The 25,743-nt window shown below is 38.0% G+C and overlaps 1 protein-coding gene across 1 annotated transcript in view; it reads right to left on the bottom strand.

Annotated features, from left to right (window-relative positions):
* The window catches only part of RANBP17 (RAN binding protein 17), a 349,537-nt gene that overhangs the window by 38,258 nt on the left and 285,536 nt on the right, over positions 1-25,743 (bottom strand). Inside the window, exons 21-24 of the mRNA XM_036752901.1 lie at positions 22,282-22,389; positions 19,392-19,474; positions 6,203-6,417; positions 3,835-3,973 (exon numbers count right to left, since the gene is read on the bottom strand). Coding sequence (XP_036608796.1) covers positions 3,835-3,973; positions 6,203-6,417; positions 19,392-19,474; positions 22,282-22,389 — 545 coding nt within the window. The remainder of the gene's footprint in view (positions 1-3,834; positions 3,974-6,202; positions 6,418-19,391; positions 19,475-22,281; positions 22,390-25,743) is intronic.

The following is a 25,743-nucleotide window of genomic DNA, read 5'->3' as shown; positions in this document are numbered from 1 at the left end:
TTTTTTATTTCACAAAACCAGCTCTTAGTTTTATTTATTAGTTCAATAGTTTCATTACTTTCAATTTTATTAATCTCTCCTTTGATTTTCAGAATTTCTAATTTGGTATTTAATTGGGGATTATAATTTGTTTTTTTCTAGCTTTCTTAGTTGTATGCCCAATTCATTGATCTCCTCTTTCTCTATTCTATTCACGTAAGCATTTAGAGATACAAATTTTCCCCTAAGAATTGCTTTGGCTGCATTCCATAAGTTTTGGTATGTTTTCTCATTATTGTTGTTCTTTTTGATGAAATCATTGATTGTTTCTATGATTTGTTGTTTGAATCACTCATTATTTAGGCTTAGATTATTTAGTTTCCAATTAATTTTAATTTATCTTTCCATGGCCCTTTATTACATGTAATTTTTATTGCATCATGATCTGAAAAGGATGCATTTAATATTTCTGCCTTTCTGCACTTGACTGTGAGGTTGTTATGCCCTAATAAATGGTCAATTTTTGTGTAGGTGCCATATACCACTGAGAAAAAGGTATATTTCTTTCTATCCCCATTCAATTTTCCCCAGAGACCTATCATATCTAACTTTTCTAAAATTTTATTCACCTCCTCAACTTCTTTCTTGTTTATTTTGTGGTTAGATTTACCTAGTTCAGAGAGAGGGAGGTTGAGGTCCCCCATTAGTATAGTTTTGCTGTCTATTTCTTCCTGTAATTCACTTAACTTCTCTAAGAATTTAGATTTTATACCACCATATACATACATACATACATATATATATATATATATATATATATATAAATATGTTCAGTATTGGCCTTTGCAAGTTTTAAAGCAAGGGAGTGACATAATGAGAGTGTTGCACAACTGGGAATTATGCCAAAAAGTGACTAAAATGTCCACACCCTTCATCCAAAGATCCCATTATTAGGCATATATCTCAAGAAAGTCAAAGAGAGAAATTATGTGGATATACAGAATCATAGCAATACTTTTTTGTGGTAGCAAAGAACTGGAAACAAAGCAGATGCCAATAAAGTGGAGAATATAATGTAATGTAATGGGATATTATTGTGTTGTAACAAATACTGAATATGAAGAATTCAAAGAATCATGGGAACTCCTATATTAAGTGATAAGGAATCAATTTAGCAGAAGCAGAAAGACAATCTACACAATGATGACAATATAAATCAAGCAAAAAAAAAATGAACTGAACATTTTGCAATTATAATGACCAAACTGGAACCTAGAGGAAATTTAAGAAAATCAACCCTCTCTCCCTTCTTTGAGGAAGTCAGGTTGTGGGGGAGACTATGGATGTGAAACACTGCCTGTATAGTCAGACATGAATGATGTGATGAGCTAGTTTTGCTGAACTAATCCCTCTTTTAAAAATATTTTGTTAAAAGACACTGGTAGGTGAGAGCAGGAGGAGATATTTGAAAGTGAAAGTACTGTGAAAACAAAATGTATCAATAAAATAAGAAATGGATACTTTAGGAAGATTGATTTAGCATTGATGTGGATGAATTGGAGGAAAATAAGAGCTAGCAAACTCATTAGGAAAAAAAAATTCACCTTGAGAGAAGAACCACTCAACTGAAGAATGTTGGAGCTATTAAGTGACAGAACAAGTCTTAAGTTCATGGTTCTTATGGACTTGGAGTTAGAGAACCCGGGTTTGAATCCCTTTTCTGCCACCAAATCAACTGTATTAACTTGGGTCATATAAATAAATGGGTTGGACTAAATGTGTTAAAGTACCACAGTCCTATGTCTCAAAGAGCATATAATAACGAGATTTGATCTATATGGGACAGTTTAATAAACCAGTGAGATTAGCCAGCCAGTGTTAAACAGGAATCAGATCTAGAGACAAGCTAAATTAATTGAGGTCAGTTTGGAATGGTGGTAGGATCTGTTAGGCTTGCTGACAATAATGGGTTCCCTTGGGGTTTCCCAGAATATATCTGGTGTGTTCCCAACTCTTACAGTGATGTCTCTGTATAGCCATTGCACCTAGGCCAATTTAATGACTCTTTCTAGATAGTTTTCTCCTCCCTTGGTTTTCATGACATTGATTTTCTTGTTCTCTTTCTAACTGTCTAACCACCCCTTCTGAGCCTTCTTTGCTGGATCATCATTCATGACCTTTCCCTATCCATGGGTGTCCTCCAAGTGTCTACATTGTGCCCTCTTCTCTTCTCTTCTCTTTCTATCCCCTTACTCTTGGTGGTGTCTGCTCAGCTCTCATTCAGTTCTCACCTCTCTGCAGATAACTTCCAGATCTATATACACACAGCCCTAATTTCTCTCTACTTCTGCATCACCAACTACTTCTTAGACACCTCCAAAGGATGCCATATAGGTATCTGAAACTCAGTATGCTAAAAAACTTATCATCTTCTCTTTTAAACTTGACCTTCCTCCAAACTTCCCTATTTTTCTTAAGAGTACTGCTGTCCTTCTAGTAACTTAAGTCTGTAGTCTCAGTCATTCCTGTCTCTCCTTTCCTTATTCTAATCAGTACAAAGTCTTGTTTAAACTATGTCCACAGGATATCTCATATGCATTCCCTTCCCTTTACTGACACACAGGCCCTCACCACTTCTCACATGGAATATTGAAAACAAAACAAAAACTATACTCACGGTTTCTACTCTCTCCCTTCTCCAACATATCTTGCACACAATTACCAAAATAACTGTCCTAAAGCACATATCTGACCTTGTCACTCTCCTGTTCCAGAAGCTTCTGTGTCTCCCTATTGCCTTTTGGATTAAATAAAAATTCCTCAGTTTTGCATTTAACATAGTTCACAGTCTAGTGCTAGCCTACATTTCTAGGCTTATTTCATGTTTCCCTTTTATGTACTGTGTCCCAGTCAAATGGTTTATTTGTTGTTTCATAAATTTGACCTTCCATATCTTGTCTGTACCTTTGCGCATGCTGTGCACCATGCTTAGAGCGCACTTGGTCCATACCTCTATCTTTGAGATGCTCTCAATTTCTTCAAGGATCATTTTAAGTGCCACCTTCTAGTTAGAGGCAGTCTTTCCTTATCTCCCACTTGTTAGTGTTCACACCCTCCTCAGTTTTTATATACACACACATATATATTCACATGCAATATATACATGTATATATACACACAAACACACACACACATACACACGATGTATATACTTTCCTATTTATACATTGTATCCCACCAGTTGAATATAAGCTTCCTGAGAGTATGGACTTTTGTTTGGTCTTTATATCTCCAGTGCCTATCATATATGTTTCACATAATAAGTGCTTAATTAATATTTGTTGGATTGGAATTCTCCTCCTTGCCTCCCCCATTCTCTTAACACACACACACACACACACACACACACACACACACACACACTTTCTTCTCTTGTCATATCATATTGGATATAACTTTGCCAGGTAGACAACCCTCATTTGATGCTTGACCAAAGGTAGACATAATGAAGTACTGTATATATGGCTGGCAAACAGTAAAATCATATTCATATCAAATCTCACTAGAAGATAAACAATTTTGCAAATTCTTTAAATTCATCAGAGCAAGGAGACATAGGAGTATCCAACACTAACCACAATTAAACAAACAAACAAACAAAAACACATCTCAATGTAGAACAAAAGAAACATTTCCCACCAGCTTGCATTTCAGTTATAAAACCACCTTTTGTTTTGGATTCATGACAACTTATTTTTCCCCTCTGATTTTAAGATGACTGTTGAAAGAGCACATATAGTAAGCTGCCACAATTACATATTTCATCCAAAAACCGGAGTTCTACGTGATCCTTACCAAGAGCAGTTAGTCCCTCAGAGATAGACGTGAGAAAGTACATGAGCACCTGAGGCTCTAAATTAGTGATGAAACTCATGTGATCCTGGGTGAGACATTCCAGGAGAGGGTAATAAGACTGGCTCAATTTCCGATATTGCTGAAACAAACAATGACAAGCCACAGGTAAGAAAAATGAAAACATGCTACAGCCTGGTAAAAATGGTAGTTTATAATGTAGGAAATCACACGGCTGTTTAAATGAAAGGTCAATAAATATACAGAATAATGACTTAATAAGTCCCAATTCAGCATTTAAAGGATTTTTTGTAGTAGTCTCTGATCTCTAGAAACCATTATTTATGAAACCAGCCATGTAATATGTAATCTCAGTTTCAGCTTATTATGTTCTGAGTGCTTAAGTACAGGTAAAATTTCTGTTGAGTAAATACTGGCTGGTTTTCCAAATTACTATTATTTTTAAAAGATGTAAATTCTGAGCCACTGAACACAGCTTGAGATAAGTGGCCTATTTGCTAAGGCTTGCCAATTTTTAACTTCTTCGTGGATTATTGCTAAAATGGGAGCTTACCTTGACCACTGGGCTACCTTTTCATAATCATTGGCTATCATTGTTCCTCCTCCCAAACTTGTCTTTAACTAATTTATACATATGAGTATTTATTCAGTTTGTATTCATGTTACATACATTTTTATATGTATTTGATTGTCTTTCCCAGTGGAATATAAGCTTCATGCAAGTCAGGATTGTTTTTTTCTTTGTACTTGTATCCCCAAAGCCCAGCACAGTGCCTGGCACATAGTAGGGACACAATAAATACTCCAGTGATTTGATTGGCTCTGCTTACATAGTGCTGACAAATCAGACTGAATCAAAAGTTAGTAAGTAAATGGCTTGGCACTCATAATTTGCTAACATGGACAAAATCTTAAGATAATTCAGCTCTCACATGCCATTCTTTGATACACCAAACAACAGATACAGAGGGGTAGAGTGCTAACCCACCAACTCCATTTGTGAGCTAATCAGGATACAAGTATGGATAAATTTAGAATAAAATCTGTTGCTTTACTGGGATAGCAGTCATGGAGAGGGAGTTAGAGTAATGTTGTCACCAGTTTTATCAGGACTGAGGCAACTCATGGCCTGACAGACCATATTGAAGATTCCAATTTTCAGGTAGTCTTGTTTTTTATATAAGATACAATCTTATATATATATATATGAAGGCTAAGTCAGAAAGTCAGAGGATGGTACTTCTAATGAGCTCAAGGCCATCAGGGTCAGGTCTCCCACAGGTGAACTGGTAGGAAGCCTCCCTGAGTTCCACTCTTAACATGAATGGCTGAAGCACCACCTGGGTCCAGAAAGTAAACAGCTCTTTGTGGCACTTTGGGAGACATATTAGACTCCAAAACAGAGGCTGATAAGTAATTGTTGTTTGTCCTTTGGGAAAGGGCTGTGCAGAGTCACCAGCCTCACTTTCTCCTCTGGAGCCATCTGGATCCAGAGGCAAGATATAGATCAGGATGCCTGGAGATGGCCCCAGATGCAGTGGGAGACCTTGGCCATTTTAAGCTAAGATCTTTCCCAGGTCTCAGTTTGTATGAGCTAAAGCCCACTCAGTAATCACGGCTAGGTAAGAAATGAGGCAAAGATTGGCCTCTTTTACCTAGTTAAAAAAATCAATCTGTTAAGTAATAATGAAATCAAAGAATCACAGAGCTAGACAGGGCCTCAGAGATTATTTAATCTAACTCTTACATTTTATAGTTGAGGAAATAAGAGGATGGGATTAAGAGAAAGTGATTTGCCCAAATGTCACAAAGCTAATGAGGGCCAGAACTGAACTTAAAACTGAGGTCTAAGTCTAGTGCTCTTCTCTCAACACCATGATTTAAATGGAGTGAGAGTATCAAAACAAGGAGGGAAAGGAGTCTAGCAGGACCGAGTCCAATCTCAAATTTCCCACCTCAGAAAGCACATCATTTCTGGAGATCAGAGCTCTTTGCCACCCAAACAATGCTCTACTCAAAAGGCAGAGCTGAAAACCACATAATTACAGGTACAGTTGTCAAGTAATTAATCTGAATTGCTAATTATGCTTTTTCTTGATGCTGGACTAGGGGCATTCTGGGTGTTCAATTTGTTACAAGGAGAGATTTGCATATTTTCAAAATAATCTTTAAAACATACAGAGTAACTCTAATATTGTGAATTGTATAAGATAAATCAGGTAACCTGATTGAAAATATAAAATATTCTGGCACTGTTCTAGCTCCCCTGGCCTCATCATAACAATTCTAAGCCTGTGGTGGTGTTATTTCATATTTCACACAAAGACTCCCACGATGAACGATTGCTTACTAGCAAGTCACTATGGGACACTGAAAGCAGCATTTTGACAAAGGCCTGGAGTACGTTGTCAAAATGGTTGTCCCCATACAACTTGAAGACGCCAAAGCTGACATAATTTCCACATAAGGCAGACTTGAGAGCAGAATAGCAGATGGAAATGCCCTTGAGTTTCATTGGATAAATCTGATCTTTTGAGAGGCTCCCAAGGGACAGGATCTGATTACCTGTTTTAGAGTAAAAGAAGAGAGAGAAAGTGACATAAGTAGATGCAAATCAAGGCAGTTACAGAGGCATGTCATTTAACATTTTCATTTCATTGCTAATTTTCACATTTCATCCCTATTGTTCCAAGAGCTGTCCATTTGGATGCAATTAAAAACAATTAAGAGTGGATTACCTTGAAAATGCAATGGGCCCTAGGAGCACAAGTGTAATCAGAATCCAAAAAGCAAAGGGCAAAATGAAACTCTGAGATAGAAATTATTCCAAATGCAGGGGTAAAGCCCCAGCACAGCGCTAAATTACCTTGTTCTTGATTTTTCTGCTGGAGATCTCAAGGGATGGCAGTTTGTTATCATTGTACTCAAATACAACATTGGCCATCAAAATACAAAGGGAACTCTACATACAAACCTCAGTATTTTCTCTGTAGTGGTGATACCACTTATAACAAACACTTTCTGTTTCTAAGATGACTGATAGCAAGGACCTGTGCTTGGCTAGGCAATAACACAACAGAGTTTTTATGAATTCAGAAATATTTCTTTAGCACTGTTTTTTTTTTTTAAATTCTGCTTCCACCTCAAAAAAGTACATATAAAATGAAAATTAAACTACATAATTGAAAAGAAAGTTATGGAAACTATGCACCCACTAACATGAAATGATGTGGTAATAATGCACTATAGGCTGGCAGGACATAGGGATAGATGGGACTTTAGAGTCAAATCTGTTCATTTTACAGACGAAGAACCTGAGGCCCAGGGAGGTTAAGTGACTTGGCTGCAGTCACAGAGGTAGGAAGTGGTAGGTCTTCTGACTCCTGAAGTTCAGTACTTGATTTCTCCTACATCACACTGCTAATGTATTCTCTTTCCTTCTTAGATGAACATCTATGAGTTTGTTTTCCTTTGTACACTCTTTCAGACTGTGTGGCTATGTGCTTGAGCGTCATGGACTATAAATGAGAGAGCCTTGAAGGACCTGACTCTGTACCTTCTGCCTAACCCTGCCCAGCTGCCTCTAGATGGTAGTACACCAAACTCAACATAGGCAGATAAAACAGGCCTCTTTTTATAGATTTCTGGAACAGAAATCTATAGATTCGCAAGACTACAGATCAAGAGCTAAAAGAGACCTCAGAGGCCATCTACCACAGTTATTTCACTTTACAGACTATGAAACGGTGCCTGAGGGTAACCAAGCCACGTCCCCCCACACCGGTAGTAAGCATCAAAGGTACATTTTGAAGCCAGGTCCTGTGACTGCTCTTTCCAGTGTGCTGCCTCCTCCTTATTCCACTTGGTTTGCACTAAGTTGGATATTCTTCCTGCAGAAAAGAACATCTTTCCTGTGAAGTGGAAAAGATGTAGGGGACTTTCAGAACCTTTTTTTTTTGAGGGGGAGGGTGGAAAAGCTTTAGATTTGGAGTGCTACTGCTACTACTACTACTACTGCTACTACTACTACTACTACTACTACTACTACTACTACTACTACTGCTACTACTACTACTACTGCTACTAGTACTACTACTACTGCTACTAGTACTACTACTACTACTGCTACTGCTACTACTGCTGCTGCTGCTACTACTACCACTACTACTACTACTACTACTACTGCTGCTGCTACTACTACTACTGCTACTACTACTACTACTACTGCTGCTACTACTACTGCTACTACTACTACTACTACTACTACTACTGCTACTGCTACTACTACTACTGCTACTACTGCTACTACTGCTGCTACTACTACTACTACTACTACTTTTTGTCCCAGCTGTGTCTGACACTTCATGACCCCATTTGGGGTTTTCTTGGCAAAGATACAGGCGTGGTTTGCCATTTCCTTTTCTGGCTCATCTTACAGGGGAGGAAACTAAGGCAAATAGGATAAAGTGACTTGCCCAGGGTCACACAGATGGTAAGTGTCTGAGTCTAGATTTGAACACTGGAAATGAGTCTTCCTGAATCTGTGCACTATGGCGCCACCTAGCGGCACCACCCCTACCAGCAGCATTTATAAAGCACTTACTATGAGCCAGGCACTGTGCTAACTGCTTTACAAATATTTTCTCATTTGATATTTGCAACGATCCTACAAGGTACATGATATTATTAACCATATTTTAAAGTTGAGGAAACTGAGGCAAACAAAGTCCAAGTGACTTGCCTAAAGTCACATAACTAGGAATGTCTAAGGCTGGCCTGGAACTTAAGTCTTCTTGACTCCAGGTCAGGCACTCTATCCATGTGCCATATAACTGTATAGGTAAATCAGAAACGAGAATAAAGGTTTCAATGGAGCTAGGTTAGAGTGCTGACTTAAACAATCAGTTAACATATTAGTCACCTACTATGTGTGGAATATTGTGTGTCAAGCACTTTGCTAGGTGCTAGAGTACAAATACAAAAAAACAAAATAAAATTACTTTCAAGGAGCTTATACTATTGCAGGAAAACAGTATAAGTATATACGGACAGGCATTGTGATTTCTTTGGTATGAGGAACTTCTTGAATGAGGACTGCCCCCCCCCAGCATCCCCCATCAATGAAGGTCAATATCTTCTCTGCAGCTCAGGAGTCTTAGAGAGTTACTCAGAGCGCTGAGAGGTTAAGGGATATACCTAGAGTCACACTGCCTATATGTGCTAAGAGATGGACTATAACCCAAGGTCAACTGACAATCCACTATATTATGCTGCCCCATATAAGTATATACAGAGTAAATATTGTCTGAATAAGTATAAAGTAAAAAAAAAAGATGTTGAATACAAGATAGGGAGGGATAGCACTAGCAGTTCATAAGAGATGCCTTATATTTTCTTCTATTTTTCCAGTCTTTAGACTTCAATATACCTCATCTCATAAAGTCATTAATTTCTGTTTAGTTCATTCTAATTTTTAAGGAGTCTGTTACTTGGCTAAAGTTTTATACTTTTTGTACTAAGTTATTTATTCTCTTTCTAAGCCTTTCTTCTGAAGGTCTCATTTCTTTTCTAATTCCTTCCTCTACCATTCTCATTTCATTTACAATATCATTTTAAACTAAACAACAAAAAACAAAACCCTCTTGCTTCATTTTTTCTAGGAATCAGAGTTGACCTTGCATCCAAGCTGTGCATGTTTTTCTTTTGAGGCTTTGATTATAGATATTTGGAAGTTATTCTCCTCAGGCATTCCTGTGACCATAAGCTCTTTATAGTGAGTCTTTTTTTTCCTTACTTGTTATTTCAGCTTTACCTGTCAGATTGGGACTTTTTGTTAGGGGCAGGCTCTTTGTACTTTTGGGAGGACTATCATGGCGTTGTATGGTCCTGGTCTGTCCTCTCTGGGAGCCTGACGCTGTTTTCTTCTCATAGGAGTGGTTCAGGCTAGGGAGATATGATCTGATTGTTACCTTCATGGACTTTCCAGGTTTCAGATTCTGGTTTGGGTATAAGAAACACAAGGACAGACTTACCTATGAGAAAAGCTGCTGTATAGAGTTGCTGGTCCTTTTCAGCTAAATGGAAGGCTCTGTCAGTTATGAGCCAGAGATCTGTAGATCTACCCTGAGTCTGGGGGTTGAATCCTCAATCCTACTCTGGAGTCAGAGTGAGAACACTGCCAGATTATTCCCGGTCTGAGTCTCGGGGTTGAATCTATAATTCCTCTGTGAGGTTAAAGCAACAGAGCTGCAGGCCTGCCCTTATTCTGTACTGCATTAGTCATTTGCCTATGGGTGGAATTTGTGATCTTGGGCTGGAAAAAATGACCCACTATGGTTTCTCCTTAGATTTTCTGATCACTCTTTGGTCTAGTGCTCTTCTTAGATTACTAGAGTAGTTGTGGGGAGAGCTGAGCTGTACTGCTTCCTCCTCCTCTACCATCTTTGCTGGCTGGTCCAGGTACTAGCAATTGTGGGGATTAGGAAAGGCTTCAGAAGATGGTACTTCTTTGAGGTGGAGGTGATGAGGTAGTGTATGGGGGTTGGCCAGCACAAAAGGCACGGAGCTGGAAGATGGCATGCTGTATGTGAGGAAGGGAGAAGGCCAGTGTGGCTGGACTGCAGAGAAAGGGGAGTAACATTTGAGGCTAAAAAGAGAGGCAAGGCCAAGCTGTGAAAGGCTTTAAAAGCTACATAGAGAAGGCCATATTTTATCTTAGAGGACACAGTATACCACATACATCATCTGACTCTAAGACTAGTATTCTTTTCAGTTCACTCTACTGCTTCCATTGACAGTTATGTACTAGGACTTTTATGAGGAAAGCACTTTGTAGATCTTACACTGCTATGGCTGCAAGTCACTAACTAGTCAATCGACAACATTTATTAAGTGCCTACACTATGTGCAAGGTGCTGTGCTAAGTGCCAGGGATACAGAGAAAGTCAAAAGATAAGTCTGCTCTCAAGGAACTCACAATCTTATTGGGGAGAAAACCGAGGGGAGCTATGAAGAAACAAGATAGATGCAGGATCCATTGAAAATTTCAGGGGTAAAACAAGCATTTCTGCCACCCCAGACATTCAACCATATGCTACTTTGATAAGTATTCTAATGGGATTACAAATACATGTCATGGCAACATATTGTATCATGGTCATCACTGGATAAGGAGCAAGAAGATTTGGGTTCTACCTCTGCCACTTACTAGAATCTTGTTTGGGTGAAGTTAATTTCATTTTTTCCTCACCTATAAAAATTCAGGTAAATAATGCCTTCCATTCATATCTCACAATGTTGTTATGGATAAAACAGGTCTGACCATGGCAGTCCCTGCTCAATAAATTCCAGTGGCTTTCTCTCCGTTACCTCAAGGATCAAATACAAACTCCTTTAGCAACCTGGCCTGAATCTACATTTCTAGTTGTTATATATACCACTCCTGTCCCAACATTTTTCCTTCCAGCCAAACTAGCCATCTTGCTGTTCCTCACAATTAATTTCCCGTAATTAGGCTATCCCCTTGGCCTAGAATGCTTTCCTTCTTCTGCTTTTTGGAATTCCTTCTTTTCTTAAAAGCTCAGAAAAAATGTCACTTCCTTACCTGTGGGCCTTTCTTGATCTCCCTATCTGCTTGTGTCTCACCCTTGAAAATTACATTAACTTTGTATGTATTTTATCTATGTTGTCCCCTCCCATATTTCCTTGAGGCCAGGAATTATTTTATCTTTGCCTTTGTATCTCAAGCACCTGGCACATTTCCTGGCTCAAAGTCGTCATTTGGTAAATGCTTGTTGTTTGATTGACAGATGTGAATCACCGGATGCTACAACAGATGGATGAGATGTTAGAGATAATCAACTTTAACCCCATCATCTTATAGATAAGAAAATGGAGATTCAGTAAGCAGTAAGACTCCAATTTTTTTCCTTAAAAAGCTATTGAGACATTCCTCTGGATTTGGTTGGCTCTCAGAACTAAGATCTCAGTTTGTTAATGTCATCTCCTCATTATCAGTGGGCAAAAAGGCCACGTGGAGGAAGTGGTAAAGCAGGCAAGGGAGCTCTGCTTAGCTCAAGCAAGTTGGGATGTCCTCAGGGTCTATCCTTGTTGAATATCCTTTTCTTGCTTAGCATAGTGTCATTGATATTACTAAGTAAACGGGTTTGTTTTGAACCACTGAATAACCTACAAGTGTCTTACTTGGTTTCAATGTTGAATATAACCCCACTGCAGGACTAGCCTAAGTCAGGCCTTATCCAGAACAATAGGTGTAGTGGGCAGGACTGGAACATAATGAGCTCTTTGGAGTGAGAGATGGGCAGGATGGGGATGGTAATCCCAGTTTGGCTTTCCTACTTCTGGTAGTGTTTTTTGGTGATGCTTCTAGAAAAGGTGGTTCTTTACCAAGTCACTCCTCATTTCTGGGAGATTAAAGAGTAAATTGTCAGTGGCTATTTAGCAAGAAAAGGGCACTATGAACATACTTTGTGTCCTTAGGAACTGTACGTTGACTGAAAATAAATAAATATTTTTTTTTTTTTTAAAAAGAGGGAGTGGGGGAGGAGAGGGAAGGGGAAAAAGTTTGGAACTCAAAAGCCTGTGGAACTGAATGTTGTAAACTAAAAATGAATAAAATTTTTAAAAAAGACCTGTACCTTGAAGATAATTATAGTAAACACCTATTTTAGGTTCTCCAGCTTTTTTGGGTCTTCTGGCCCAGAAATTTGAGCCTCCTCCAAGTTCTACTAGAGGATCTCTTCAGAATTTATTCTACCTTCAGAACAGCTTGGAGGGACTAAATTTTGGGGGAGGAAATGACTTTCCATGCTTCTTTGAATTCTTCATTGTTTCCTGTACGCTTGGTACATTTGTGAACAATTAGCTGGGTTATTATTTGTTCCATTTAATTTTTACTGTAAAAAATATTCTTATTAGTATTTTGGTACATATGGGACCTTTCTTTTAACCTCTTTGGATTATGCCCATGGACATTTTAGTCACTTTCTTAGGACAATTCCAAATTGTTTTCCAGAATGGTTAGAGTAATTTGCTTTTCAATATTTTCAATAATGACTTGAATAAGGTATAGATGTCATGCTTATCCAATTTTCAGATGCAAAGAGTTTAATAGGTAGTAAAGTCTTAGGCTTGGTTTCAAAAAATCACTGCCCTAGTCCAAGATGGAGGATGTGCAGCTAGATAGCAGTTTATCTGAAAAAGATCTGGGAGACAATGGGCTGCCAAGTGATAGTATTACCCTGCACTCAGCCCAGGTCAGACCATTTATAGCATAGTTCAGTTCAGTGGTCCATATTTTGGAAGAAATGTTAAAGAGTTGGAGAGCATCCAAAGACTTGGAAATCCAAGATGGTGAAGAGTCTTGAGATACTGGCACATGATGACTTGTTGACTTGTGGAACTAGGGATGTTTAGCCCAGAAAGACAGTCTGGAGACATGATGCTTCAAGGATTGTTATATGGAAGAGGGATAAACTTTGTTTGGCTTGGTCCTAGAGCAACAGGTAGAAATTGTAGAGAGGAAGCTGGCACTCTGAGCAACAGGTTGGAGTTTCAGAAAAGCAAATTTAGTTTAATGTAAGGAAAAACTGCTTAACAATCAGTGCCATCCAAAAGTGGAATAGGCTTTGTTGGGAGGTAGTAGACTCCTCATCTCTGGAGGTTATCAAACAAAGGCTAGACAACCTTGAAATGAAAACTATATTCTAGGCAGATTGTAACGGAGATTTCTGTCCAGGTATGGGTTGGACTAGATATTATTGAGGTCCCTTTCCAACGCTTAAGATTCTATGTTTCTTTTACATTTTCCTTCAAGTAGCATTTGTAGCAATAAAAATGATTAACATTGATAAGAAAATGAATCTTTTTTTTGAGTCCCAGGTACAGGTATACAATAGAAACGATTTTTTAGAGTTATATACCAATCTATTTTTTGTAAACTCCTTGAGGACAGGGACCATTTTGTTTTTGTATCTCTGGTACTCTGCACAATGCTCTCCACAAATAAATGTCTGATGAATCGAAATGAATAAAATTTGAATTCACGAGGGGAAGACCCTTACATGAAGGAACTTGGATTTAAATTCTTTTGTACAGCAAATAATCATCCCTAATAATAGTTTTGTAAATTGGGATTTTCATTTATTAGATTTTTTTAATGTCAAGGTCCATGCCTATTCCCAAGGAGGGAATAATGGTAGGTCTGCACTAGCCAGTTTCATGAAGAGAATTATAATTTTCCTTTCCATGCACTCCTCAACCAACAGATGTCACCAAAGATGCCGGTACCCAGAGGGTAGCAGGAAAAGAATTAGGCAAATGGAAATTGAGCATAAGAAACATTCAGTTCTTAAAACTGAGGACTAGGTTTCAAAAGTAATAACATTTATTACACCGCATGCAACATTTTAACCAAAAATTTAAAAAAGAAATGTTCTTTTATTAAGTTGCTCAGGCTGAATGGATTACAACACTAAGTTTTGAAATACATGCTCTAGAAGCAATTTAAAACTCATTAGAAATAATAGGCTCGGGCTACTGGAAAATGTGGTAAAATTTAATCCTCATCCAAATGTTACCTGGGCTGTGAGAACAGGAAATTGTTTTGTGCTACTGTGGCTAACCTCACTGCTGACCCTGAGCTGTAACTGCTACAACAGCTGAAAGCTGAAGCAAAATTAAAAACTTACATCAAAGTATATCATGACAGAATGTAGATAAATAAAAAAGCATATTGAAAGTATTATTTTTCTGCCAGTCTCTCCTAGCAGAGAGGCAGAGGTGTTGCTAAAAATGTAAAAACAAACAGTCCACTGGCATATAAAGAAGACAGATCTCCTCCCCCCTCTGTATTACGAACCAATGACTACAAATATTGCCTGTGGAAAGAGAGGTAATTAGAGATGAAACACAGTGAGTAAGGAGACAAAAAGGATTATATTCCCTCTACCCTACTAAATGGCACTGGTCCTCTCTCTTCCTTGGCTTTCTCCTTTCTTCATCTCAGTAGAGGCTCCCCTGGCCTCTCCCCCAAGCCCACCCCACCACTCTGCTCATTGTTCTGTTTCCTCCCATTCAGTACATGCCACTTGGCACTACCTCCCTACTCCTGATTCAGCTTCCAGCTCTTGTATTTCATGCAAATCACTTTGTCAGAGATGCTGATGTCTAGAACCAAAGGGCTTTTCAGTACCTGGTCTTTAACTTCTTCAAGTCTGAGTTGGCAAATCTTACAGAGTCCATGTTTACAATACTGCCTCTATCCATTCCCTTCTCTCACTCACACGGCCACCACTTGAGTTCTGAAGTTTATCACCTTTAAGCTGGACTATAGATATACTTCCCTAAGTGGTCTGCTTCCAGTTTTTGCTGCCTCCAATTTGTCCTCCATACAACTGCCAAAATAAGCCTAAAATCAGATTTAGAACTAAAATAGAACTTATAAACTATCCAGTCCAACTTCCTCGTTAAAACTGAGGCCCAGAGAGGTCTGAGTTGGGATTTTAACCCAGGTTTTCCATACTCCAAAGCTGGTGCTCTATCTAATTTACCACACTGCCTCTCAAAAAGAATGAGTGAATAAATGCTCACATTTATATAGAACATTAAGATTTGCAGAAGACTTTATACTCGTTATTTAATTTGATCTTAACACAACACTATGTAGTAGGATTGTTATTATCTGACCATGTTCTCCCCTTGCTGAAGAACCTTCACTGGTCCCTCCCTCTGCTTGGCATTTAAAGCCCTCCATAATCAGGCTATAGTCCGCTTTGCTAGGTGTATTTCACATCACTCTCATTGACATTTTCTTAAGTTGTAGCTTACTGGATATTCCTTAAATCCAGCATTTCATACCCCGCCTTCGGTCTTCTCACAGACTGTCCCCTCTGTCCACAATGCACTCCTTCCTCATCTATCTCATCTATTCTTGTCTTCTTTCCCTGGAGGCTCAACTCATATTCTATCTCCTATGGGAAGCCTTTCTGGAATCCCCCTAATGGTTAATGTTCTCTTCCTCTTCAAATTAGATATTTACCTATTTATACACATCTTATATCATACGTAGACTGTCAGCTTCCTGAGGGAGGGCCTACCACCTAGTGCCACGGCTTGCAATAGCAGGTGCTTAACAAAGACTTGTTGAATTGAATTACATCCGGTGTCTGAGTTTTTAAATCATCATGCGCTTCTCGTTGTTCTCCCTAACAACAACTTCCAGGGGAAAAACAATTTTGTCCTGATTCACCCCTTCCTTCTCTGCTGGCTCTGGTTGTATTCTCCCTAGGGGGTTTTGGTTCTACCTTCTAGGGCCACATCAATTACATCGATAACTTCTTCCACACGAGAGCCTTACAAATATCTGAAGAGCTATCACGTTTCACCCGAGTCTTCTGAGACACCAAACCGGTTGCAGTATTATGAAACAGTGAAAATAATCACAATCCAGCTTCTATCATCGAAAGAACTTTGAGTTTCATGAATTCAACAGTACTTAATACTCTGCCATGAAGAGAGCTTTTGGAAAAATCATGACTCTCATGTTACATGTTAAGCAAGGGAGGAATAAAATGACAGACTTTCCCAACACCCCAAACAAGCCTGTAAAAATATTCTTTTTTTTTAAAAAAGTCAATGCCTCAAGATACTTTCCCTCCCAATTTTTGGGCAATCCATATTCTTTCTCCAGAAAGTAGGTCCTCTTTGGGAACATACTCTATAGTCTATAGATTACAAGGTTTATACTATGATATTATATAATTATATATTAATAATATGATAATATACTAATAATTATAGTATATTAAAAGTCTATAGTCAAAAGGAGCTTCTTAGTCTTGCACTGATCTTAGGATAGGCATTGGTACACTCCTAAGTAGAGGTTTTCCTACTGTGCTGGTCAGCTTCACACTTTCAAACTTCATCCTTTCCAGGCCTGTTTTTCCTCTGTGGGTGACAAGACAATTTTTAGAAGTATGAAGCCTAAAGAAGTTAATTTTATGGAGAAAGATCATAACAAAGAAATAGGCCTTGGCTGTCACCATTTGAGGGCTTACAGTGTTAGCTCATCCCAGTTCTCCAGTTTCTCTCCTCACAGTATCATGGAACAATCAGAATTGGCTTTTAGATCTGTCATCAAAAGTACTTCTTTGGTTTTTCTTTGCAAAGGTAATTTTCCAGTAGGATATAAGCTCCTTGAAGGCAGAGACTATTTTCATTGTCTTTTTATCTCTAGTGACTAGCATATAGAAGGTGTTTAATAAATGCTTGTTAAATTAAACTGTATTTTCTCTCCATGTTGAATCTTCCTTGTTCCAAGCGATACTGTCTTACTTTTTCTTCCTAGTTTTTGCTGGTAGACTTTTTGAGGAAACACTGACACCTTAATGGCTGTCTGCCTAGTTTTTGGTACCTACTTATTTGGAACTGTTCTATGGGACATGTCTTGGTATCCTGTGCTCCTGGTAGGGAAAAGAGGTTGCTGGCTTGACAGGCCCATTACAATGGTTATCAAAAATTGACAGTCATAAACAACTGAAATCAACTTTAGAAAGCAGTGGTAATTAGGGGAGGTGAGTTGAGAGGGAAAGAATAATAGTGACAGATTAGTTATTGAAATCCACTAGCAGAATGAAGTATTGGTGCCATCCCAGAAGGAAGCAACGATAACTTAAGTTCTGTGGTCAATAGCCCAAGGTGGGAAATGGGAGCAAAAGTCTACAATGGATGTGGTGCAGTGGAAGGAGTTCAGCCACTAGAAATCCTAATTCAGCCACTCACTGCCTTAGTGACCTTAGCTAGTTGCTTAACCTCTCTGGGCTCTTTATGTGTAAAATGAAAAAGGTTGGATCTATAAGGTCTTACATACTGCTAAAGCTATATTCCAATGACTTTTGGATTGTTTTGTTGGGAGGATAAAATAGGCTTGTGGTCCAAGCACAGTTTAATTCATCTTTTTGTTATAAGGAAGCTTATGATTAAATATAAATTGAAAACACAGCTAATTTTATTCAAGATGTATCCATTTCTAGCATTAAGAGGTAAAGAGTTTTTTATTGTTTAAGTCATCTCCTGAGTATGCTTGAGAACAGATGCAAAAGTTGTGGCCACATACTTGTTTGTACAAAAGGAAATAAGAGAGAGCGACAAGTTTATTAGAAAGTAGATTTACTTTGAATCATTTGCTCCTGTCCTAAATAAAGGCTTTCTGCAGTCTTCATACTCTGACTGCCTCTATACACTACAAATCAAATGTGTAATTACTTTTAAGCATCTTTTAACACACAGGCTTGTAACACATACAAATTCAAGTCCCAGAATGTGTCTTGAACTGCAGTAAAAACAATTTAAAACATTTGTTTTTCTTCTAAAAACAAAGTAATAGCATTTTTATGGTTGTTCCCACTCACATGCACTTAAAATGGGTTTACAAAATTTTTTAAAATCCTTTTCTAAGTATTCTGAAAGAAATAAAATTCTGAAGATGGCTTTTGAAATTCAACTTGATTATCTGGAGTTGCCTGCTTCCTTGTGAGGATGTGTGCATAGAGTGAGTGACCAAAGAAGATGGAGACAAGATGACAATATCATTTTCTTTGCAAAAACTTCTTTTCCATCTTGTCTAACACTAAGATGAAGCTGATGTCCCAATGGTGCAGAAACAACTTGCTGAGATTCTGACTGATGAAACTGTATGACTTGACAAGTGGTAAGGATCATGATATACAGCTAAGGACCAAAGGCTTATAAATGTATTATATTCCTGAAGTTCCAGACTATATGTGGTTAGACAATAATCTCTAACATACAATCATCTCTGGGGGGGAACTGTGATAAGACTGAATAATCTACTATACAAGGGTGTCCCAAAAGTCTTAGTGTAGTTTAAAGCCTTAATATCTTAAAAGTATACTAAGACTTTTGGGACACTTTGTACAATGCTCTTTGAAGATGGGTAGTCATTGGGTTTTGTGGGGAGATTACAGGACTGGGAGTCCAGAGTTCTGGGCTCTAGTCTTAGCTCTGCCTTCTTGCTAGGCAAATCATGTCACCACCCTTATCCTTTTTTTCCTTCCAGAAAATGAAGGGCTTGAACTCCTTGACCTTTATGGTCTCTTCTAGAGTTTTCCCATCATTTAATGAAATCTTTTATTCAAATTTCAGTGCTGCTGGTGGTTTTTGTATCCAGTGCCCCCTAATCCACCTTAGACTGAAGAGTTCTGAATGTCCCACTAACTTTTGGATATTATATCCAGTGCATTCCCTTGTCCAATAACACTGCCATTTTATCCACAGGAGATTCAGTATGTTGGCCTGGCATGATTTGTGGTTAAAGGCAAGCTGCTTATTTCTCCTGATTCCTAAATGATGGCCACGCCACTTTTTGCACTCCTATTACCCACTCCACAAATCCATAAAGATGCGAAGGTTCAAAGAAAAAAGATAACTAACATCTTTCTTTCCTCCAAAGAGAGATAAAGAGTTATACTGCCAAGACAAATATGGAAAAAGATACTCACCATAAGTGCAAATCATTTTACTAGCCTCTCTGAAGAGAAGAATTCCATTAGGAGATGATACATCAAAATTCAAACGCTGGGACCTGAAAAATAATGTCTCAAAATTAGGCTACATGCAAAGACAAAGAAAAGAGATATGGGTTTTAAAAAAATCCAACAATTTCATCTATGAGAATACTGCAGTAACAGCAAGGATACATTTTTTAAAAAAAGTGTCTGAATAATACATGTAATACCTAGTGCAGTGCCTTGCACATATGAGGTATGCAATACCAGTCTTTATTTGTTGAATAAAGGATATTGACTCTCCATTGAACAAGCACTGTCAAAATTTTGAATGCTAACTTTTTCCCTAAAGAAAAGGGAGCAATTAAAGAGAGAAGCTGGCTGCATTTATTTGTTGGTTCAGTGGTCAAATTCTTGTCTGTCCCTTAATTTGGATGTTGAAAGAGTGGTGTTTTTGATGACCACAAACACTGCCACAACTACAAAAACAAAATCTGAAACTTTTTATATCCCAGAATATTTCTATCATTTTTAACCTTAAGAAACACTTGCCTCTAAAATTCTCAGATTCCCAAATTGCCAGAGTCCCTTCTTCTCCCAAATATTTTCACTTTGTTACAAGGACAGAACACTAAAGTTTTCCTTTAATGCAATGATTCAAATTCTGTTTTTATTCTTTACTTGCTGCACTACATTGGCTTCTTTCCACTATTATCACCTTTGGGAATGTGGACACCCCCAGTTTAAATTGTATGCAAATGTTTTGCAGTTAATGAATGCAAACAGGTGTATGTGCATCTAGCCACGAGTGAGAACTATATGCTGTGTCTTTATTTACCTTGAATACAATCCACACTGCATACAACATGTGTCACTTTTACAGATCCAAATGTGACAGATGTAAAACTCAAATCTCTCTTCAATACTGTACTTGCGTAATGAACCACTTGATATCTAGTAATATACTTTAACCATGTCAGACTCAAGAGAAGACTGCAGTCTAGGCTGTACACAGCTCAAGAAAAGAGTACTAATATCAGAAGAAGTTCTCTAAAGAGAATAATGTCATTTCCCTTCATCCCATCAAGTGAAAACTGGCTTGAATGTGGAAAGTTGCTCCACACGCTGCCCTGGCATGCCCTTTCCTTATTTTGTATCACTTGGTTTTGGGTTGCTTTGAATTACATTCTTATATTTGTTGGCCTTTAACGAAAACATTAAACTTTTAAATACATCATTAATTAAAATGAAGAAATCAACCAAAAGGAATTTTTACAGTCACTAAGGCAAAAGGAGAAACTTTTCTTAAAAATGACATTGGCAGGAGATCCCTTAGCTGTTCTGTCTTTTGTGTATTTATTAAATTCAATGGAATGAAATAATATATGTATGAATATGCATATATATGTATTTGCAAATCTTTTTTAGTTTGACTACAAGATGAAATTTCTTGTTAAAGAAAAGATTCATGTCTGTATGTATTTTATTTCTTTCTTCATTCTATCCATCTATCTCTTCAGACTACAGACTTACAGTCTGACTTAGCCTCATTTAATATTTTTTTGAGAAAATCTACTTCTATCAGCTATCCAGGTCTTAGAGCACCAAGATTATATAAATTATTTCTAAGCACAAATGCAAGTTCAGTACAATATGAAGCAATTATTTTCCCCCTCAATGAATACAGATTTTATATAATTTTACATGTTAATAACAAGTAATGGAAATTATTTGATTGAACAAACTACTGAGATTTAATTGAGGACAAACATTGGTTAGGTTTTACAATAAAAAATATAGTCAATTTATCATGAACATTTGTAAGAAATCAATGAAGCTAGTTTTGTTACATGAAAGCCTTAAAGGAATTATACTTACATTTTGTTGATTTTTTTTGCTTGTTTCAGAGTTAAATATTTGAGTTATTGCTCCAGACAATCCAGCGTCTGATAGAAAATTAGAGCTCCAACATAAGCTCCTTCCTTGTCTGCACATCTCCTTTCTAACATGCAGCTCACAAAGCGGAATTGATGAAACAGGATGGCTAAGTGACAGGTAATTTGGTGCTTAGCCACATTCACAATGACATAGTTTAAAGTGGTAATACCAATTATCATGTTACATTTTTTTCTTTCCTGTTCATTCAGCCATACACTTTGTTGGTATTTATACTGGCAACATTTGAATATCTGATGGGCTACATAAATTACAGGATAGGTCAGGGGATACTAAGAAGAGTTACAATTGGCTATTTAAACAAAAACTGTATGTGTGGCTAAATCACCCAAATGTCTGAAGCATGCCGTCTTGGCTCTACTCCCAGCTCTGTCACCCTGTGACCTCAGGAGAATTATTTCTTTTTGCTTTAATTTCCTCATTTGTAAAAAGAGGAGCTTGGATTTGAGTATCTCTAAGGTCCTTTCTGGTTCTGAAATTCAATTTTACATGTAGTAAAATAGTTATGGTTATTTTCACCTGTAGTGTTTATACACATGTCCATTTTGAACTTCCTTGGAATCATATTACCTCTATGTAACCTTCCTTCCTTCTCTTCCTTCCTTTCTTCCTTCTTCTCCTTCCTCCAGTTTTACATCTCTATATTAACCCCCTTCCCCCCAACAAAAACCTCTATACCCTGGAAAATGTTAATGTTCACAGTATAAAGGACCTTTTTGGCTATCTGTTTAAATGCTTATTAGAAAAATTAATATAATTTAATTAGCTAAGGTATTTCTTCTTAATAAGTCAAAGACATAGGAAGGAGAATATGCTAATCTTTCATTCCAGAGCACAAGTTAAATTTCAGCTTTAACAAACATACAAGATTGAAAAGATTGCCTGCCAGGCTGTGGATTACAGTCATTCATTTACTCCTGCTTTTTACCTGTTCTGCATTAGTTCTGCCATTAGTTTCAGGATGGGAGTTGTACATGCAGGTTCTTGGTACCACTGCTCAATAGCCTTCTGAAGAATAGGAAGGTATGCTGAGTAGCTTTTATAAAATAAGTTAAAGAAATACCTGCGTCAAATAAGTATCATTACCTCAAATTAAATCACTTTTTAAGGGGGACAGAATTTGTTGCACTCAGTTTCTTTTTTTTTCTTTTTTCCGAGGGGGGAAGGCAGGGCAATTGGGGTTAAGTGACTTGCCCAAGGTCGCACAGCTATTAAGTGTGTCAAGTGTCTGAGGCCGGATTTGAACTCAGGTCCTCCTGACTCCGGGGCGGGTGCTCTACTCACTGCGCCACCTAGCTGCCCCACACATCAGTTTCTTAACTACAAATGATACTGTGTACAATATTTATTTGGTTTGGGCCTACGATTTCCTCACTCACTCAATCAATTAATTACATGCCAGGCACTGTGCTAAGCGCTGGGGAAACAAAGAAAAGCCAAAAAAAACCCCAAACAAAAATTCAGTCTTTGCTCTCAAGGAGCTCACAGTCTACTGGGGAAGACAATATGTACAAATATATACCAGATAAATGGGGATAATCTCAGAGGCAAGGACCTCAGATTAAGGAGGCCTAGGAAAGGATTCTTGCAGAAGGTGGGACTTCAGATGAGGGGGAAAGGAAGCCAGGGAAGTAGACAGCAAGGATGAGGAGGGAGAGAGCCATTGAAAACACTTGGATTGTGAGCAACTCCCAGTATGGAGCCTTCCTCTGCGAATGCTGCTCTCTGTGACGTACAGTCTTAGAGCACACTGCTCAGTGCACTGAGAGGTCCTGACTTCAAGCACCCACTAAACCATGCTACTTCTTCACTGCAAACTGTATTTTCTTTTATTTTCTGTATTCCGTAAAAGATATTGTTCTGGCCCATCTTTGGCAAAAACGCTCCTATTCCAACTACAATCTAGTAAGGCATAAAGTGAGTTTAAGTTTTCTACTATAAGAAAATAAATTTAGTTCAAATTTTGCTAGGAGGGCAAACAAAAACATGTCTGGATTATTAAAAAGAAATGAAGCATAACTTAAACTAAAAATCAACTCATCTAGCAATCAGTCAGGTCTACTCTATGAATAAACTCATGATCTCTATTACCATCAAAAGAATTACTAAACAACAGATTGATGTGGATGAAGCCTATATGTTTGCTAAATGGATCATGCTCTGCCCCACTGGAAGCATACAGTCTAGGCCAAATAACACTCATGAAAAAAGATAAACTAGTGAAGATGGAGATCAAAAAAGTGTACCAGTTAGGTTGTGTTAATAATTTCTGGGAGTATGTATCTGCACAGCTGAAAGAAAAATCCAAAGAAGGTTTTGTTTTCTGATTGCTTTTGGTGGAAGTGTTGATTTGACTTAGTTCATGTTGTATGAGATCACAGATCACTCTAGTAGGTGGTAAAGGTATAAGAGACAATGGAGAAGGCCCCAGAGATTTTGCACAAACCTTCGTTTCATTATCTTAAAACCTCAAGATTAGTTTTTTAAAAAATTTCAATGATCTCAAGAATAACTTTTTCTTGTGAATTGATCAAAACACAATTCCTTTTTACCCTGCCATCTTGAAAGAGGGGCTTTGTATCTTTGACCAGATCTACTGACTTATTTTGTTCTTTTTAACTATGTTCTTCAGTATAAAGACACAGGACATAACTCACATAAAAATACTTCAAATACAGAAAAAAACTAAATGCTCAAAAGCAGCACCCTTCCATAAAAAAGGACAGAGGCCACTGTCTTTTATACTTGTGGTTGGAGATGACAGACTAAGATTGTCTCCTTTTTGTCAGAACAAAGAGCTGCAAAGTGAAAAATTCAATCAACATGGTTGTTTTGTGTATTTTATGTAATGGCAAACATATTAGTGCTGGGTTGATTTTTTTCCCCCTTGAATCGACCAGTTGCTTTATTAGACATGTTTCATTCCCTGATAGCCAAGAATCTGGGGGCAGTGCTATTTAAACACAGGTGGGGAAAATGTTTTACCTAGGTCTGTGGAAGCACAAATGCAGCAATCATCAGCAAGAACGCATCTCAATCTCTCAATCAACAAACTTTTATTAAGGACTTACTATGTGCTAGGTTCTGGGTATACGTGCACAAAGAATGAAACAATTAACAAGGTGTGTTTAGAGAGGGTCAGCTCAGAGGGGACCCAAGAGATTGAGATGGCCACACCTAAAAGGAAGACAGGCAGATACATGCATATTTTCAAGATATGGAAGGAATTAAGGACATCATCTTTTCAGTGAACTCTGCATTCACTATGGGAAAAGGCTGGTGGATATAAGATATGCTATCCTTTCAGTGAGGAATGAGACTGGTGCCAATTCTAATATTCTTCTGACAGAGGTGACTGCCACTAAGAAAATGACTGATTATTAGAAAGTGGAGTAGAGACCTACTAAGCAGAGAGGTCAAAAGGGCTTCAGTGTGAATGCCAGACTCAGGTTACAGGTTGGGGATCTGAACGCATTCTAGCAGTTTAATTTTACAGTTGCCTTTAGAGAACTAAACTTGTGATATGAGGAAAGTGGAGCCTCCTAGGAAGATGCTGATGTACACACATGTAGCACAAAAATCAACTTGTGAAACCTGCTCTATCCAATAGGAGCCTTCCTTTCAATGGAGTGGAAGCATTGGATTTATAATGAAGAATCCTGGTACTATTTTACATACCAGCAGGTAAATACAACTGCTGTCGCCTGGATCTACTTAAAGAACTGAGCAAGTCCATATCAGAGGATTGCAGGCCAAGGTTATCCAGGGTAATGAGGGTACACTCTAGTTTAGGTCCTCAGAGCCTGTCACTTGGACCATCACAATAGCTTCCTATTTGATCTCTTGACCTCAAGTCTCTGCTGTCTCTCTAATCTATCCTGACAACTTCCAAAGTGATATTATTGAAGCACAGTTCTGATCATGTAACTCCCTGGCTCAATAAGCTTCAGTGGCTCCCTATTCCCTTTTGGATCATATACAAACTCCCCTGTTTGTCATGAAAAATGCTTCACAAACTGGCTTTAATTTCCCTTTCTTTCCAGTTATATTACACTTTCTCCCTTTCAGACACTCCAGAGTCAGTCAAATTTGTCTTTTTTTTTTTTGCTCTTCCTTACACACACCTTTCCATCTCCTGTGCCTCTCCTACACCTCCTTAACTCTGCACAGACTATCCCTCATACCTGGAATGCATTCCCTCCTCACTTCTACCTTTTAGGATCCCTGGTTTCCTCCAATGCTCTAGAGGCTCAACAGCCACCCATTCCCTTCTAATCACCTTGTATATACTTGGCATATGGGCAACATGTCTCCTCTTATAGAAGGTAAGCTTATTGATGGTAAGGACTATTTCATTTTGTCTGTGTATCTCAAGCCTATTTAGCAAAGT

This window comes from Trichosurus vulpecula, chromosome 3 (genome assembly GCF_011100635.1).
Source record: "Trichosurus vulpecula isolate mTriVul1 chromosome 3, mTriVul1.pri, whole genome shotgun sequence".
NCBI classification, from domain to species: Eukaryota; Metazoa; Chordata; class Mammalia; order Diprotodontia; family Phalangeridae; genus Trichosurus; species Trichosurus vulpecula.
This window is presented reverse-complemented; position numbering and strand designations above follow the sequence as displayed.